The 20,218-nt window shown below is 36.3% G+C and overlaps 2 protein-coding genes across 4 annotated transcripts in view; one reads left to right on the top strand and one right to left on the bottom strand.

Annotated features, from left to right (window-relative positions):
• Window positions 1–16,552, top strand: part of camk1da (calcium/calmodulin-dependent protein kinase 1Da) — a 57,255-nt gene extending 40,703 nt beyond the window's left edge. For all 3 annotated transcript variants that reach the window (XM_016447535.1, XM_016447537.1, XM_016447536.1), the window contains exons 4-11: window positions 3,248–3,386; window positions 3,469–3,595; window positions 8,006–8,081; window positions 11,731–11,843; window positions 12,324–12,402; window positions 13,416–13,503; window positions 13,662–13,887; window positions 14,938–16,552. In XM_016447535.1, coding sequence (XP_016303021.1) covers window positions 3,248–3,386; window positions 3,469–3,595; window positions 8,006–8,081; window positions 11,731–11,843; window positions 12,324–12,402; window positions 13,416–13,503; window positions 13,662–13,887; window positions 14,938–15,068 — 979 coding nt within the window. In that variant the 3' untranslated portion in view covers window positions 15,069–16,552. The remainder of the gene's footprint in view (window positions 1–3,247; window positions 3,387–3,468; window positions 3,596–8,005; window positions 8,082–11,730; window positions 11,844–12,323; window positions 12,403–13,415; window positions 13,504–13,661; window positions 13,888–14,937) is intronic.
• LOC107658859 (ADP-sugar pyrophosphatase-like) overlaps window positions 1–20,218 on the bottom strand; it is a 73,359-nt gene that overhangs the window by 51,085 nt on the left and 2,056 nt on the right. The window lies entirely within an intron of this gene.

The following is a 20,218-nucleotide window of genomic DNA, read 5'->3' as shown; positions in this document are numbered from 1 at the left end:
GAAATGCATGTATATATATATATATATATATATATATATATATATATATGCGTAGTGAATGTTAATTTCAATTATAAAAGCATACATGCTAGTGCATGCAAGTTCATAGCTTAAAACTTGGCAGTGTTTATTGTACATTAAATGGGCTTATGTGCACCACTGAAGTATTCATATGCTTATGAACACACACACACACGCACACCTTAATGTAAGGGGAGCATGTAGTGTGTGTATCCTATGCATTTAAAGAGAAAAAATGAGCCCTCTCTCGCTATTAAATAAATATATAGCCTGAAACATGATTTCCTGCATCAGAGCAGTGTGTGTTTTTAGAGCATGTTAAATTTTGTTATTAGCAATGTATGTTAGCCAGTGAAATGGCATTGACAGTTTTCCTTCTATGTGATTTTTTAATTCACCAAGGATGCATCAAAAATGTCAGTAAAGACGCATAATGTTGCAAAAGATTCCCATTTCAAATAAATGCTGTTCTTTTGAGATTTATATTAATCAAAAAAGTATCAGTTTCCACAAAAATACTGCACAAAAGCAGCACAACTTTTTTTAACATTGACAATTAGATATGGTTTTTGAGCAGCAAATCAGCATATTAGACTGATTTCTGAAGGATCATGTGACACTGAAAATTCAGCTCTGCGTCCCAGGAATAAATTACATTTTAAAATATATACAATTAGAAAACATTTATTTTAAATTATAATAATAATAATATTTGACATTAATATTGTTTTTACTGTATTTGTGATTAAATAAATGAAGCCATGGTGAACAATCTTTTTTTAAACAGTAGTGTATTTCCAAGTTATAAATACATTATTCTGTTAAAACTTGTGTATTATTTGAGCTGTAAAAATAATTAAATTATTTTTTACAGTCATTTTAGGTGTTACATTGTCATGGGAACAGTAAAATTAGATATAACTTGACACAGAAATGGTTAATTTTCATATAAAATCATGTTAACATGCATATTGGTTACATCTTGTATTTTGTATTTTAACACTTCCATTGTAAGTGCCTAACTGTAACTCAGTTTTTATTTTTTTATTTATTAAATAAAAGAGGCATAAATCCAAACAATTTTTTGTGCTGATCAACATCATGCTGTAGATTAACTTGACTTGTATTGATCCTGGAATAATCTTTACATAGAGGTCATTTATGATGTTGCTTCTCTGTGGGTTGTGTATTCAAAAACTCGGAATGATTGTGTCCATATATGTAGATAAGAAAAGTGAGTGCATTGGGAATGGACATAATCGTGTAAAGTGGTTTCTATGACAGGTGGTTGCAGGGGAGGGGTTGCTGACGTCAGCCGAAAGGAAATTCGGTTCAGGGACAGAGCCTGTTATTACATTTTCATGAGAGATTACGAAGACAACAGCATAAATGGGGTAAATTCTGATATCATTGCAACTTTAAATGCTGATTATGCGGAGACGAGAGGGAAGTTAGGCGGATTGGAGGAAACAAACATTTATTTTCCATCCTCATTTCGCCCCTGGAAACCGCATTAGAATTTGAATTCCAGAGTGTTAATTTGATAGTTGGCCGGGAGCCTGCCCCTCTTTTCCCTGTTAATAGGTTGTGCCGAGTGTGTGTGTGTGTGTGTGTTACTGAGAGAAACATGAAGAACATTTTGGCATATGGTGCTGAGATGAATATTTAAACAGTACCAATCTGCTTTCTGTATGATCTCACAGATGCCGTTTAGAAACTCTTTTCATAATTCACTCTTCACGTAAGTGTGTGTGCAAGTGTGATTCAATCAGATATGGACTGTTTTCTTCATGCATGTTAGATCCTCAGGCACTACTGCACAGTATGACACGATTTACGGCAGTGGAACGAGAGAAACAAGGACTAGATGAGGACAGAGAAAAAGGGACAGACTAAGGGCGTCTGCACACTGCAGCCGAGAGCGCTGTAAATCCATTGACTACAATTGAAATGGCGGATCATGAGGATGTAGAGAAGGAGTGTTCAATTAAAGTCCAAAAGGTCTATGGTTTCCTTCCCTGCAAAGGTCCATATAATCATAACTTACACTGGCAGGAGTCAATAAGGCTTGGAAATGAAATAAGCAGTGTGCATTGGAGGAATATATATTGTAAATTGTAAGATTGGCAGCAGTAGTACTTTGTAAAAATAAGAAATAATCTTACATACACTCTTAAAAATAACGGTTCCAATAGGGAACCTTTTTGCAATGATATTGTAGAACCACCATTTTTGGTTGCCCAAAGAACCTTTTAGAGAACAGTTCTTAAAAGAACAAATAAAGAACATTTTAATTGTCTGAAGAACCTTTTTCCATTATAAAGAACCTTTTTGTCATATGGAATGTTCTTTATATAACCATCAATGCAAATAAAGAACTTTTATTTTTAAGAGTATAGTCAAAATGGTCTCTTGAAAAGGTGCAAATGTGTATTTGCTACCATTTCTAATGGGTAGATCAACTTGATTTTCAACAGAAATTGGTTTTCATGGGCAATTTTGCACATACATGTTTGTTTCAACTGCGGCCTACATATAGATCAAAACAAAAGATAAATTAGGCTGCACGAAACTCTTAAGAGTTATTTAATGCATATTTTGTGTGCGTATATGCATCAATGGGCAATGCATCCATTTTTTGAGACAATCACTATAAAGACTATGAACAAAAACAATTGTATCTCCATCCAGAAGGGGGTGCTATAGTCTTAGTAGTTTGAAAACAACCCCTGCTCAGACCACACCAAGTCCATCCTCCGACTTTCAATAAGCAGCATTAATGTGCTCTGTCTGCACTCTCCTGCTTTGAGCTTAAATTTGCCTAATTGCATGTAGTAGAGTTTGAATTTACATAAAAATGACTGGCTAATGCAGGCGTAGGAGATGAAGAGGCCAAACGTCATTGAGTTCTTTGTCGAGGCTCCATTGTGTGACTGCTTGGTCTCTGCACTTACAGGGACGAGATAAAGTTTTTTTTCCCCCTGTATTCAGATCAGTTGCACTGTGGTGGGTTTGTCTGATCTGAGTCGGCATGCAGTACCCCCTACAGGGGAGTTCACATCAATTACAGCCCTGCAATTGTGCTGTATATTAGGACATACATTTCTGCTAGTATTTTAATATGTAACTAAACATTTAGATGTATATATTAATATGGAATTAGTTTTTTAGTGGTCTCTCTGCTCTTTGTTGTGGTCTCTCTCTCTCACTTTCTGTCTATTTGCAGTGTGTCTGGAGGCGAGTTGTTCGACCGGATCGTGGAGAAAGGTTTCTACACGGAGAAAGATGCCAGTACGCTTATCAGACAAGTACTAGATGCTGTAAACTACCTCCACAGTATGGGAATCGTACACAGAGATCTAAAGGTGAACGAAACGCACCCACATTCACAGTTCAGCTCTGGTTTGATATGTTTGATTTCAATATGAGTGCGTTTTCTCTCTTCAGCCAGAGAATCTGCTCTATTTCAACCCGCAAGATGGCTCAAAGATCATGATTAGTGATTTCGGTTTGTCTAAGATGGAGGGGACAGGTGATGTCATGTCCACAGCCTGCGGAACGCCGGGATACGTGGGTAAGAGTTTAGATATGAAAGAGAGATTGCGATGTTTATGATTTTTGTCTATTGTAGTTGTGCATGTTCATATACCGTATTTACAAATGTGTATATTTTAGCTATTGAAGAGTGACTGCATGGAATGCATGTGTCGGTTCATTTGTGTGCGGCCTGTATCTGCACTTGAAGCTTATTCTTATCTCATACTGACAGAACTGCCCCAGAGTCGCCTGCTTTTCCCCTGCGATTAGAGCGACTGCAACACTCCGTGCCAACATGGCTGTATGTGATGCTGCATGTGAAATAAACACACACAGCTGGATACAATATTCGGTTTAGAAAATATTGAATTAGAAAAGTAACTTTCATATTATGTGGTCAGAAATGTTGCTATTAAAAATTGCTTTTGTTTATTGAAATTGAAGCTAAAATAAAATATAAATATTGAAATGAAAACCAATCAAAATAAAATAAATATTATATTAAAATATAAATTACAATTAATGTTCATATTAAACATAAATATTTGATGAAAAACATTAAAAAATTAGAAATGTTGTCTGAAATAAGTTTAAGTGAAGTACTAAATTTACTTAAACTAAGATTGAAATAAAAAAATAAAGCTTAAAGGGGTCCTATTATGCGCTTTTACAAAGTCTTGATTTTGTTTTGGGGGTGTACTAGAACATGCTCTCATGCTTGAAACGCATTATTTTTCACACAATTAACATTATTAAAATACCTTTCTCCCCATCCTGGCACAAACGGCTCGATTAGTTCCGGCTTTGATGAAGGTCCGCCTTCCGAAAAACAAAATGTGTTGTGATTGGTTAGCTGTCCCAGTGCGTTGTGATTGGCAAACAGCTTAGATGGTGTTTCAGTACTGCCACGCCCCTTGCTCCGACTTTCAACAAAAGCTTTTTGGCGAATCCGGCAGGCACTGTACTCCCTCATGTTGTGGAAGCTGTCCTCAGTAAAATGCGCAGCACACAATAGCAAATTGGGGTTATAATGCTCAGGGAGTTAAAAAATAAATTGCAACCACTGTTTCCTGACATCATCCGCTATTGGAAGCCCAAACAAAGACGTTTGGTCACGGAGGCGAAAAAAACAGCGTTTCAGGCGGTCGCGCACCGGACGAGAAGCGCAGCGTCGCGCCACATCTTTAAAATTCAAATACATTATTTTCTATGAGTGTAGGCACTGTTCGGCGTCTGTCCACGGCGCCCAGCTACGTCGTGTTGTACTTGTTGTACTTGTAAGAACTGTTCTAGACATGCCGAAAATTTGAAGCTACAGCACAGCAGCTCTTCTTCTTCATTTTCTAAAATTTGACGCTACAGCACAGCAGCTCTTCTTCTTGGTTTTCTCTGATGCACTAACTCTGCAGCAGCACTTCTTCTTCATCGTCTCGTCTGATGCACTCACTCAACCAAGCTTCTAACCACAACCTCGCCCCTCCTCGCCCCCCAATCATTCGAATTTCTGTAGGCGGGAATTATTTTTAATGATATTCTAATGGGCCGCTTTGTGATATCACAAAGCCCGGAAAACAAACGTTGTAGTCCAAACGAGCCGTTCGTTGTAGTTCTTGAAAAGGGATTTTTTAAAAACGAAATATCTCCCTTTGGAGTGGACTTTGAGATTTGTAACTTTCTAGATCTTTTTTATGCCCAAACATACACACTACACACTGACTAAAATAAAAAAAGTGAAAAAGCATAATAGGACCCCTTTAATAGAACACAAATTAAAAAAAACTAATGGAAAATATGACAAAAACAGTTTAATGAATTCATGTTTGTTCATAATGCATTAACTGTGTTAATTTAGTGAAACACTGAAGAAATTCTGTAGAAATGGACAACCAAGATGAATAAATGCCGTAAAAGAATTGTTCGTTGTTACTTAATGCAGTGTTAACAAATTAAACTTTATTGTAAAGCGTTACCCATTAAACAAGCTTAAGAAATGGCCCAAACTCATTTAACTTATAAATGTAGTAACTGTAAAATCAAAATGAATAAGATCATGTAAGAGTCATGTTGGAAATATCTCCTCTTGTAGGTCTATCACACACCGTAACTAAACCATAATAAAGTCAGCAGGGTTCGAGTCTCAGTAGTGTTGAGTTTCCTACATGCCTCTTCATGCATGTGTGTTTAAGGCAGTCTTTACGGGCAAGTTTCCATGGTAACTGTGTTTAAACGGCCCTGTGGCGGCTATAAAACGAGTCTTCAACCAGGTGCATCCTGGACCGGGGTCAGACGCTGCTGTGCGTGAGCTTTCTCCTCAATGGAAACAGTAGAGCTGAATGAGAGCAGCACGCAGGCATGCATTCAGTGTGTGTTTGTGTGAGTGTGTGTGTCTGGAATGCCCTCTTTTTGTCTTTAAATGGTAACAATCTCACACCAAGCCCTCCAAATCAAATTTAAGGATCAACCGCTGTCATCGTTTTCTATCCTTTCGCTCCTCATCTTTCTCCCTGTTTTTGCTTCGCCATCTCTCTCATGCACACACATCTCTTTAGTAGACACTTCAGATGTGATGATGGGATTATATTGATCATAGCCTCAAAATAGCCCGTCTTGGAAAACTTCCATTCCTGCAGTCCTGAGACAGGAATGAACTGTTTAGTTTTCATAGGGAGATGAACTGAAGCAGGTTTTGTTTGCACATACTCAATTAAACTGTAAAAGAAGCTCATATGACCTAATGCGGTATGTATGTGTTTGTGTACTTGTAGCCACGATACTTTCTAATTAGCATGACTAAAACTGAGCTGTAATTTTCACCATTCACCATCACAAACTACCTTTTTAATGAGTAGCAGATCAGTCACGGTTTTTCCTCATAGGAGGAAAAATAATAGCCGCGGGATTAAATTAATAAAAAAAATATAGGCCTAATTGTGACTTTTTTTCCCCTTGTAATTCTTACTTTATATCTTATAATTCAGACTTTTTTCTAGCAATTCAGACTTCAGAATATAAAGTCAGAATTGAAAGATATTGTCACAATTGCAAAATATATAATTTGCAGTTCTGCGAAGAAAAGACAGTTTTGAGATATGAACTTGCGATTGTTAGTAAAAAAAATTTAAATAAAAAGGTCGCAATTACATTTTTTTTTATACTATGGCAGAAGTAAAAGTTCAGAATTGCGAAATGTAAATACTTAATATTAATAAATTAATCAATTGTTTTCACTATGTTTTTAGTTTGTTTTATTATTAAATTGGTATATTATTTTATCATTATGTGTTTGAGTTTGTTGTAGTCATAACTGAGAGTTCATCCTTTCAATGTTACATTATCAGATATACTATATATAGCTGCTCAGTGTTTAAGTATTTACTCTGAAGATCATTATAGATCATTTAAATTAAACAGTTATATGACTAGTACATTAGATATAATATTAAGTCACACAGTGGACTGAATCAGAGTTTTGATTTTATTCAGTGAAACGTTTTAAACTGATTCACAGAAATGAATCAAACCTGTCAACTTAAGTGAAGTTTAACTACTGACTTTTATACCAGAACACTGGCATATTCTTGAGTGGAATTTTTTAACTTAATGACAAAATAAAATATGAAAATCACAATGTTGCTCAATACCAGCTAAATAACAGTAAATGTATTATGATGAATACTCAATACATAACACAACCCTAATTGAGATCCTTGTACTTTGTTTCAGATGTTTTTCTTTCTTTCTAATATATTGCCCTTGTAAATAGCTTCAATGTAGCTCATTTTTTCAAGGAGTAGCTTTGCTTTAGTTGAAGTGTTTTATGAATTATGCATCGCTTGTAGCCTAGCAAGCTACAGGTTAAAAGTGTCTTTCTCATCACTGCTACCTGTGTGTGTTTTTAAGAGCTGTTTTTCGAAGGTTACAGAGTTTCTATCATTTCTGATGGAAATGTGCCTGTTTCATTTCAAGGGCTTTTCGAAACGCAGCTTTCATGAGTAACAGACTAGTCCGGCACGCACACACAATAGGCGACTCTAAGATAAGTTGAAGCCCTAAACCACACAACCAAAGCTTTTGTGTCATGAGTGAAAGCTTGTTTCCTGAAGGGAGGAAGAAAATGTCTAGAGGCAGAAAATGGAGAATAATAGAATAAATTTAGAAGGACTCAGGAGCCTCAACCTCCTGTGGAGAATAACCGGATTATGAGTATGTGAGTGTGCGTGAAGGTGTGTCTCAAAAAGATGGTAAATTGAGTGCCCTTCATGATTTCTATGGTTGTCTACTTTCCCAAACACCTGCACTCATATATATAATATACTAACAAAAACATGTTCAAGTCATTAATTTTATATAGTTGCAAGACTGTCGAAAAAGACAGAAACACAGTGGCAGACAGGAGTGATATGATTTGTCTCAATCTGATCTGATCTGATTCTTTCTCTCTTCTCAGCTCCAGAAGTTCTCGCTCAGAAGCCATACAGTAAAGCTGTGGACTGCTGGTCTATCGGGGTCATTGCCTACATCCTGTGAGTACCCACAATGCCACACTCATCCTTTCATTTATAAGCTGAGGAATCCTTCAGCTAAGGTTTGAATGAAACTTTCAGAAGAAGAAAACGTTTGCACAATGTCACTGAACCACTGAGTAAATGACCTATCTCTCCAGATGAGCTACAGATGTTGTGCCCCACTTTACTCAGACTCCTTATATGGGCTTATTGTTGTGGTGCAGTTTGAGTGAGTTCATAAAACAGAAAAGAGAGAGTTTGTGTCTCACAAATATTTGAGATGTTGATTACTGGAAGATTTCTGGACTTTCTCTGGTTCCTCAGCAGATGGGAACGCTTTCTTACCAATAAACACTGCGGTGTTACCATGGTACATGATGATGGTATGAGATGCTAATGCCATGGTACTGATATGAATTCTTATATAACATGTTTTTTACTTACAAGGCAGGGTGATTTGGCAAAAAAGGTTGATTTTTTTGAAAATGGTGGATTTAAATATTTATATTATATTATAAGGTTTTTTCTTAAAATTGTTATCTTTTTGTAGTTTTTCACTGAATGAACACAACAAATATTTTGATTTATTTGAAACAATATAACAATTGATAAACAACAGGATTTTCTAATATTTTTCTCCATATTTCCCATATATTTGCCCATATTATAGTGCATACACTTTAATATCTAAAAAAACATGGTTAAAAAACAGCATTTATTAAAAAAAAAAAATATATATATATATATATATATATATTAGAAAACATTTATTTATATAAAAAAATACCATGTGGACTTCATGAACATTTTTGAGTCTCGACTCGCTCCCAGAATCAAAGTTTTGAATCGATTCATTTGGAACAGACAGTTTGAACTGATTCAGGAAGAAGAATCAAACTTACTGGCTCTAACCTAAAGAGTCTTAAGAAATGTCATAATATGCAGCAAAATTATTGTAAATATTACTATTAAATAGCCTATAAATGGAATATTCCTCACACTAAAAGTACATTGTCCTAAAAACAAATCATTGCGATACCACTGTGATATTTTCATTTCACCCTCTGTATATTTCTTAGTGTGGGAATGTTCATAAGGATACTGAGAGTGTCATAAAAGCTGTACATTTCACATGTGCTGTGGCCATCTGTGCTTCTCTGTCTGTGAATTAGCTTTTTACTGAGTGGAGACAAATCAACATAAAAACAAGTGCCTCATCACCTTCTCATATCTTAGTCTGCTGCAGTTCTCCGTGTACATCTGAGTCAATTGTCTTTTGTTTTGGTCTTTGGATCCCGGCTGCTCTGGGGCGACTCCTGCGCCAATGCAAACACTCACACTGTCTGTCAACAAACTGCTGAAGCTGTCCTTCCCATCACTCCCACTCACAGCTGTCCTGATTCCAAATATTCACATGTTTATGGTTGGGTTTGTTTACTTTTGCACAGGTTAACGTTAACTTACTTAATTATGAGATTTAGAATACATTTTTAACTACCATAATGTAATATATGTGATAAAAAAAAATATATAGTTCACCCAAAAATGAAAATTTACAAACAATGTACTCTCTCTCAGGCCATCCAAGATGTAGATGAGTTTGTTTTTTCATGGAAACAGATTTGGAGAAATTTAGCATCAAATCACTTGCTCACCAATGGATCCTCTGCAGTGAATGGGTGCCATCAGAATGAGAGTCCAAACAGCTGATAAAAACATCACAATAATCCACACCACTCCAGTCCATCAAATAACATCTAGTGAAGTAAAAAGCTGCATGTTTGTAAGAAATAAATCCATCATTAAGACATTTTAACTTCAAACTTTCATTTAAAACACAAATCCTCTTGCCATAATACTGCTTTCTCCTGATCTCGTCTGAATCAGGAAAGGAATATGCACAGATCAAGCACCAAACAGTTCTAAATAAATATATCAGTGGATTTTGATGTGAGAGGACAACAGAGGAAGGAGTTTTTAACTGGAAGGAGCATTATGGAATGGATTAAGTAAGTGACGGTTAAAAGTTAAAATGCCTTAATGATAGATTTCTTTCTTATAAACACAGCCTTTCGCATCACATGACATTAATTGATGGACTGGAGTCATGTTTTGCATTATTGTGATGTTTTTATCTGCTGTTTTATACATTTTTTCAGGAACTATTCTTTAAACAAGAAGGAAAAAAAATGTTAGGGCAGGAATTTATCCATCAGGAATTGATTGGATCATGAAAAGTGGTCTCTAAATGTCAAAGTGCTGGATGGGATATGTTGCTTTTTTTAAGTGAAGCATTTTATTACATTTTGATTCAGTATTATCACTTTTGGGTAATGAATATTATGAATAATTCAAGACCAGAAATGTGTATAAAAGTACATTTTGATTTTATGTTGACTTAAGCTAAGTTTGTACATGACACGAGTGTGTCAGTGTTGTTTTTGCTAACTAAAACCAAAACTATGAATTGACTTAAAAACTTCATTAAATGATGTAAAGCTGAAATAAACAAAAAAACGTAAAGATCTTAAATATAAAATTAAGTTTAATTATCTGGCAACTTTATTTTAAGTTGAAGTTCTAAAATGACTAAAACTGAAATAAAGCGAAATATTTTTTTTTTAATAAATGAAAATTGACAAAATCACAAAAATACTAAAACTGGAAAATGAAAATATAAAATTAAAAGCTAATTCAGAATATTAATAAGCATAAAAGTATATAAATAATACTAAAATAAATCTGGTGTGTGTTTACCGACAAGGACCTCTGCCCACCTCTTCCTCGGAGCCAGATCTCATGGATGGTTGGCCTCCTCTCAGGTGTGATTATTGCAGTGACATCCGGCCGAAACCGTAGCTAATTCTCTTAGCGTCTGATTAGCTAACCCAACGAGAAGAGAGAAAAACACAAAGCTAATGGGGTCGAAATCAGGCAGAAAATTACCATCCCTTTCTCCCCCACTGCCTCCGTTCCCCATGAGGAAAGGTATTTTAATGGCTTTGATGATGGGAGGAGAAAAACATTCCAAGAGATGTGTTGAGGAAATTTGATTTACGTTGATCGGGTTTAATCAGCTGTCTTTCTTTTCAGATTTCCAGCCCATGGGGTTTATTTAGGCTTATTTACGAAACGTAAACGCTTGTTTACTGTTGAATCAAGGTGTGAGCTGACGTGTTTTTAGAGGATTACAGTGAAAATCTAAACTCTAAAGGGATTGTTCACTCAAAAGTGAAAATCTGGCATTATTTATTCAGGACTAATCTCCAGTATGACAAAATAAGTAAAAGTAGTCCTTATGATGATTGCATTATATTACTAGTGTTTTGAAGCTATATTGTACAAGTCATGTGGACAACTTTTATGAAGCTTTCATTTTTGACATTTGGGAGCTTGACAAAGCGGATCCCATTTCATTATATGGAAAAAGAGCAACAAGTGCATTCTTCATAAACAGAGGAAAAAAGTCATGGGAGTGAGTAAATAATGACAAAATATCAATTTTTCAGGTGAACTGTCCCTTTAAATATAAGTAGCATATAAGAACTACTGATGTTACACATTTAAGGTTGTGGGTTCGATTCCACGCATACTTGCTTACATATTTCCACACTTTGAATGAGCTGTAAGTATGGAAATTATACAATAAACTTTTGTTTTCTTACAGATTGTGTGGTTACCCTCCCTTTTATGACGAGAATGACTCCAAACTCTTTGAGCAGATCCTGAAAGCGGACTATGAGTTCGATGCGCCGTACTGGGATGATATATCTGATTCAGGTATATTCACTCTGGGAAGTGTAGAAAAGAAGCACATGGTGCTAATGGTCCGGTTTATAGGCGTTTAATCTATAACACACTCCCTCATCTATCAGTAACTGCACATGCTGCCAGTAAGAGAGGAAAAATGTTTTACAGGAAACTCTGAGCGCCGTCTCTGGCATTCAGTAAACACCACGGGCATTAGCTCTATGAAATCCTTCCAACCTACAAATCAGGGAACTGTGAATGAATCCAAATGTTGTTGTCAGTCTTTCCACTGATAAACCCAAACTCTGTTTTATCTCACCAACAGGATGAATGTGGCATAGTGTAGGCTCACAGTGTAGAACGCAAATATGATGCCTTGAAATGTCAATGTAATTTAATGGTTCTAAGCTACTGAACATTTATGTTTTGTATTTTTTAATGTTTAACTTTTATAGTTTTTATATTTAATATAAAAGTTTATATTGTATTATTATATTTTATATTTAACAGCAAAAGACTTCATCAGTTGTTTGATGGAAAAGGACCCAACAAAGCGATACACATGTGAACAGGCCCTTCGACATCCCTGGTAAGTCAGTACTGTCCTGATTAATAACAATCAATTATTATTATTATTATTATTAATAACAATCATTTTTAATTCAAAGTGAAACTATCATTTAAGTAAAATGATAGGAATTTATTATTATTATTATTATTTAAATAATAATAATTTAGTTGAAAATCATTTTAATGTACAGCAACAATGTTAAAAGTAATGATAAGAAGAATTTAGAGTGAAAATATAATTTAAATAATAAATCAGTAATTTAAGTTTTTTTGTTGATTTTGTTGTTGTTGTTAATAATAATAACAATGTTACAATTAAATTAAATTTTCATTATTATTGATGACAATAATAATAAACAGTTCTTCTTACAAATAATATAGTACATTAGTTGAGCTGTAGGTGATGTTGTTTAAATTATAAATTTAATAAAGATCCTTTTTTGACAGCAACAAGTAGGTCTCTGAAGATCATTGTTCTTTATGATTTACTTTTATTTTGTTGGACTGTCTTTCAGGTCCTCAAAGACACTTAAACTGTACCAGAACAATTAAACTGTGACCTCATAAACAGCTTTTAGAGACAGAGCTTTATTTCTCATTAGTAGTGCAGCGTTTCATTGGTATTCGATTGAGACGCTGTCTGCATCAGCCGGGGATTGCGTGTACGTTCTGAGTATCAGGCTGAATTCTGTCTCTCTATTATCATGCACCAAGATCTCTCTCAAGGGCAGGAGGAAAGCTACTGAAAAAACGCTAGCCAATTAAGACACTGCGCCTAATCTCACATTATATATTCCAAAGCGCTAATCGGCAATTAGCACATCCTCTACAGGCACCTTTAACAAGCCTTTACCAAACACTGGAGTCTGAAAAACTGGAGAACAGAGCAGAGGGATCGAAAACCATAGGGAATTGACACACTTTGGAGTAAATCAAAGTGCTTCTTAAGAGGAGAGGAGCGATGAGAGGAGAGGACGAAGTGAAGAGGTGAAGAAGGGTGCAAAGTTTTTACTTTGTCGTTTTGCTTTTCAGGATCGCAGGAGACACTGCGCTCTGCAAGAACATCCATGAGTCTGTCAGTCGACAGATGCGCAAAAACTTTGCAAAAAGCAAATGGAGAGTGAGTAGAAGTGACATTGTGAATAAGGCCAGCAAGCTTATACAAGTAGAGTCAAATTTTGAAACACAAAATCTAGCTTGTGTAGCTTAGAGTACTGTATGTTTTGGGCCTCATTTCACTTCTCTTTGACCATGAATTCTCGTCTCTCCACATATCAGCAAGCCTTCAACGCCACGGCCGTGGTTCGCCACATGAGGAGACTGCAGTTGGGCAGTAGCATGGGGAGCAGCATGGACCAATCAAACAACGCCAACCAGAACCGCATACTGAATGCCAACCAGACTCCAAACACCACTGCGGCACTTACCCAAAACCACAAACCTGCTCCCAATGCAAACGCCGTTCTCATTAACGATATGGCCACCTCTATACCACGCAAAGACTGTAAGTATTAGTCATATATCATATTAATCAACATGAATATTGCAGTAATTTGAATGCACTTTTAAAAATCTAATTTATTTCAATAATAATTATTGTATTTAAAATTTCCTTAAACAATAGGCCAATTTTAGACCCGCTCCTGTCAAGAATTGGGAGTATAAGAGAGTGCTGTATGTATAATGACAAAAAATCGGGCTGTTTGTTTCATTTTTGCATTTGAGTTCATTTCATATGCCTGTTTCAGTGAATCATTTTAATCACTTGTTCACATCCATTGTTTATTTAGTTGATTTAGTTTTATTTTTCGATCATTTTTTTATATTTAGAATGAGATTTTAATTTTTATATTTTGTTTTCATTTAATTGTAATGTTATTTTTTAGTACTTTGCTATGTGCTTTATTTTTTTGATCAGTTTTTGTTTTTAAATATTACTAGTATTTAGGTTTTATTAATATTATATTATATTATAATTGTTATTATTATTATTTCAGTTTAGTTAGTTATTTATTTCCGGTAATTTTAGTGCTTCAATTTGCAAAGGCAATTTTAAATTTTTGTTGAAGTTTTTCCTCTGATATTTGTATTTTATTTTATTTCAGCTTCATTTTATTTAACAAAAATGTTTTGAATAGTTTTGTTTTTAGTTTAGTTAACTACATTGACACTGTTCATGTCAAAACTCAAACATGTTGCATGGTATGTTTTACTAAAAAGGAGAAATGTTGTACAAAATGTGGAAAAATTATTATTTATAGCTATACTACTTTTCAATGTTGTGGTAAAACACCCATGTTTTTAAAACTAAGTTTTAACATTTACCTTATCGCACTTCATCAATGACTGTCAAAATGATGGCTCTTCTAACTTTTCAAAAAATTGAAACAAACAAACAAATTTTTAAGCCATTTAAAACCAAATATAATAAATATTCAGATGTAGAATAGCATCTAGAATAGCTGAAAATTTTTAAATTAGACATATTTTCTGCTATAATCACCTAACCCTAGTTCTAACTTCAATGCACTAACCGATAAATTTGCATTTGTAGGTACTGCCCCTCCCCACACTTCCTGTTCCCTGGCATCAGCTGCTTCCTCCTCTGCCTCAGGGGCGGAGCCCTGCAGGCCACTCCCTCCCTCAGTTGCGTCGGTGAGCACGGTGCTAACTGGGACCAAGTGACGCCAGGTTCTGCGGGGAGAGAGCTGGGAGGCCACTGCCCTGTGAGCCCCGCCCCTCAGCCCACTCCCTGCCCTGCCGTCCAATGAGGCAGAGGACTGACCCATCGCCATAGCAACCACCGAGAGGCTCAAAACACTGCGCGCGCCTAACGCACTCCTGCCATTTAACCTCCAGGCCACTAGAGGGTGCAATGCATGCAGCGGCAGGAGATTTCCAGCAGAAGGCTTCCATTTTGAGAAGTGAATTCGTGCGGCTGGACAGAACTGTGATGTCTTTGCTATGAATGTGCTACGAACCTCGCCAGCCATGAAAAAAAAAAACAACGAAGAGCGCAGAGGTTTAGGTGCGAAAGCGTGTGCATGATCGTGTCCGCCCTTATAGGAGGATGGCGCCAATGTCAAATGATTCTTCTTACTATATCGTAACATGTCTAGCTCTTCCCTCTTTTCCCTGTTTACTTTCTCTATCTGCTCACGATTTATTGTATTTCTCGTTAGCTACCATTTTGATCTTTCGGGGTTTTCCACTGATGTGTCACGCTGACCTGCAGAAGTGCTTTTAATAATCACATTAGACTGTTTTGCGACATTTTTCGAGTCGAGACTTTTGTTTGCACATTTATACAAGAGAACAGGTAGCGCAATTGCTAGCGTTTTACGAGATGGGAGATTACCGATTTGCGACCTCGCCGTCGGGTTTTAGCATCGGGAAGTTCAAGATATCTGTTAAAACATGCAGTATGTTTGATTGTTATCTTACTTTACTGGATTTTTTTTTTTTAAAGCAGAGAGAAAAACAGCTTGATCCTGTTACTCTCTGCTTCAAACGTGACTTTAAATACACACAGACAGTCACTGTTAGTTATTGAATATAGTATAACTGTTAATCTCCCGAAAAGCCATGGTAGCGTCTTTCTACGCCCAGTGTACGAGTTCTCAGGGAATTCCGCAGCTGCACTGGGCAACATAGTGATGGTATCTTTAGTAACGCCTCCATGGTTTGAGATTGTCTCATCCAGCTGGAATAATGTCAAAAATATCGATTAGGATGATGGACAGCTGTTTAACTCTCACAATGATTGTATGACAATTTGACCATGCGGGAAAACTGATATGTTATGCTACGTTCACGCCGTTTCGGAATTAGCCTACCGTGATTACAAACTCCTAATAGAGAGCAAAAGTCGGGTTCTGGAAGTAAATCCCATCAGCTTTCTCAATTGGAGATTTGATTTTTAACCATAACTTATAAGCCTTTAATCACCTACTGTGAGCTACGAGGTTGTTTATCGATGGTATATGATTTTTTTTACATTTAACGATAGCATTATTTCAACATTTTTTAACAATAATGTTCAACAGTGGGAGTCCTAGTAAAAAACTACATTGCCCATGATTCTGAAAAAACTACACTCCCATGAACCACTAATGCTAATGACTGATGTAATCTGCCTACACTTTCAAACTACTTAAATATTTGTGTATGCATATTTTGCAATATACACAATCATACACATCTTTATATCAAATTTATTTGATGTTTTTAATTTGTTGTTTGCAGTGCTTCATGGGATCGTAGTTCTTTCCCTCATTAGAGCGATTTTTCTCTGATTTTCAAATACTTTTTGCTTCAAATCAAAGTTTATAATGTTGTGAGTTACCTCGTCTCTGGTTGGTTTGGTTAATAGCTTATAACTCTTAAACGGGGAAAATGAATAGAAAGAATACTTCCGGATCCAAGGCTGCTGATAAAGTGGGCGGCCACTATTGCACTCTATTACTCGTTGGAAACAAGTTAAGGGCGGGACTGACCGTTTTATTCGACCAGTGGCAGACGGAGGAGTGTTTAGGTTACCTGTTACTATTTCTGCAACATTTTGTGATGCTAGTGGCATAGAAACTTCACTTTAAAGGCATTTTTGTATATATACTGCTAAATATTTCTATTTGATGTCATTTTATTATAGCCAGCATATCATGGTGTGCTTTCTTCGCTCTTCCTGATTTTGCCAAAAAAAAAAGTGGCTGTTTAATGTGACTGTTAAGTATTTTGCAGTAAAGTCATCATTATGCGTTTACATGTTGCATAATTCTGACTCAACGCGAACGCAGCATGACTTTCAGTGACTGTAAACATCTTTCCAGTACGACTCAAAGTGTCTGAATTTCTAGCATTGCTTTAAGGGCTAAGTTAAGGTTTTTACACATCCTTATTGATGGGTGACTGGTCTTCTGTCCCCGAACGGCTCTGCTTATTATGTCCTGTCGGGTTTTTAAAGTGACTGATGTCTTCTTTGCCCTTTATGGTTTGTTAATATCACAGGAGGGAACCTCGTCTACGGACAAGATTTAGGAGTGTGTGACATTTTCCAAAGTGCCATCGAATATCTTCATGCATTTCCCATTAGTTTCATCCTGAATGTTTGTTTCGGTGTGGGCGGCGCTTCACCGTGAGGGGTTTGAGCTAATGGGTTTATTTTTCAGTCAGGTCATGCATGCACCATTTTGTCTTCATTTTCACACTCGAGAGGAGTTTGTAATCTCGCAACGGAGATGCGCTGCAAAGCTTTTCACGAAACTGGGGCGACGTTATGATTTTGTATGTCACGAAAGCTGTTTTCTTTGAGAGTGAACCATACTTCACATTTCGGTTTCATTCAGAGCCATTTACGCTGTAAGCATGAGGTGTTTGATAAGTAACAGTTGTTTAAATGAATGTTGAGCTCTTTTGATAGTATCTGTGGCATAATGTTGATTACCACAGGAAATCATTTCAATTTGTCTCTTAGTTTGTAAGAATAAAAGTCAACTGTATAGAAAGGCATATAAAGGGTTTAAAAGCACTAGAGGGTTTTCTTAAAGCACCTCTATTAATGTTTCTGTACAAATATGTTATTTGAGCTAGTTAATCACCTAGTTAACAGTGGGACGACTGTCCTAGACTGTCCTATATTTTCTACACGTTTTGTCATGTAAACAGTACCTTTGTGCATACTGTATGAAATTGACCAGATTTGTTTTATTTTTGAAATTGAATATAACTTTTCAAACAAGGTTAGTAAGCAATTTTTCCAACTAGTCTCATTCTTTGAAAACTGCATGAAAAACATTTGCTGTAGAAACAATTCTTACTCAGAAATTGCTAGTAAATTTCACAATAAATTGTAAAGAAATGACAAGTAACACACTGAATTAAAATTTTGAAGTAGAAAGCCTGAAATTATTATTTTATATTTTTTGTAATACTTATACCAGTAATCTTGAAACAAATAAAATAAAATTGCAGTGTTAACATTTATTTCATTGCCATTTTTTGCCCCTGTAGACTTTCATTGTAAGTGCATTACTATAAATGTCATTTTTGCTTGTTTTTATAAACTGAAGGACAACTAGAAATGATTTTCTGTGGTAACAGGGCTTAACATTTTTGGCTTCAGTGTTCATGTAGTCTGTGTTTGTATAGTGTCACTTTCCGTGTGTATTTATGGGTGTAAAATGCAGGAAATTTGTCCGATATGCTGGTTTTGAATTTTTTAAACCCTCATTAGGATGTGCAGGAAAAGTATAAACCAAAATATGGGGGTGTTTTGAACGAAGATAAATAAACCTATATGTAGTTACTGGCACTGCAAGCCAAACATAAATGTATTGTAAATCTAACAATTAAATCTATAAACTAATTTTAAGTAATGAAATTCAGTAAATACATGCACATGCGCCATGGCTCACACACCCTGATCAATCAGTGAGTGCAGTGAAGGTCAGAGAGCAGCGATGTTTCAGTTCACTTCGATTACAGCATCACTGTGGTCTGTCTGCGTCCAGAGCAAATCACTCCGCGTGTCCAAAGGCTTTGTAAATAGACTGTGGTTGTGACGTGTCTATCATGTTGTCCCTGAGGAGATGTTAGTGTGTCCGTTGCGTGTCTCATCTCGTTCTCTAAACACTGCCTTTCTCTGCAGTTATCGGCCACACTTGACTGTAATACACCCAGATGTATATTCACAAACCTGTCTCGTTCAATGTCGTACGTTCCGAGAAAATCACGTTCCTATTGTACAAACTTAACACGCGCAACATGGTGAATATTTAACTATGATCGGTTGTGATGCACCTACTCTGGACAAATCGTTTCCTCTTTTTTTTTTTACCAACTTAGGCATCACTTTTGCCTCTTACGATGAAAAAGCTGTGACTGACAAGTGTCTGTGCTACCCAGTGACTGTGCAGTTTTAAACTTGTCCCTTGAATGTCGACTTCTTCACAAATTAAGAAAGAAAAAACCTTGCAACTGCATCGAATGATTTTCTAAAGAACTGCGAGCATGTTAAATGCGCTTTCCGATTCGACCGATTGTTTGCGTATTTTCAAAAGTCCTCACCATGTAACTATATGTATGAAGAAATATGTCTATATCTATATGAATATATATTTAAAAAATGCAACTCTGATTATGCAGGCCTTGCGATCTCCGCATCTCTGACACAACCTGTCCGAAATAAAAGTTGCCCAGTGAAATGTGAATTATATACTCATATGCATGTGACAATGATGATCATATTTTGGGAGTGGCATACGAATACTAACTTTACTGTGACGTGATCTTCTGTTGACATGGGGCTTGTATATCCAATGCCTTTGACAATCATCTGCACATATCAGAGTTTCTATTCCATGCTGTAAAGCAATGGGGAATTAATTTTTTTTCCCTTTCTTTTTCCTTAAATAAATCCTGAATGATCATGGTTTGTCTTTTATGGCTTGATAAGGATCTCAGTATCTCTCTGACCCCTGTTTAGCTTTTGAACACTGTGTTTTCTGTCGTACGTTTGGTTTGGATCCAGGGTAAGTGGTCTTTCATTAGCGGTCAGTCGGGCTGGACGTTGCCGGTCTCCCACCAGCTCAGAGCTTCAGGCGATGCCTGCTGTTGCGGACTCAAAACAGACTGGAAAGAGCATGTGAAAACCATCCAGCCATGCGTGACCGCGTACGAACCCGGGCATCTGTGCGTGTGTCTGGCCAACATGTTAGACATTAGCCGTTTCAAGGAGGCGACGGTGAAAATGCAGCTCGCCGAGTTACTCGATATTCAAAAAGTACAGGTCTGCCAGCTTAGCAGACATTAAACACACACACACACACACACACACA

Source organism: Sinocyclocheilus anshuiensis, unplaced genomic scaffold (genome assembly GCF_001515605.1).
Source record: "Sinocyclocheilus anshuiensis isolate Anshui unplaced genomic scaffold, SAMN03320099.WGS_v1.1 scaffold283, whole genome shotgun sequence".
Taxonomy (NCBI): domain Eukaryota; kingdom Metazoa; phylum Chordata; class Actinopteri; order Cypriniformes; family Cyprinidae; genus Sinocyclocheilus; species Sinocyclocheilus anshuiensis.
This window is presented reverse-complemented; position numbering and strand designations above follow the sequence as displayed.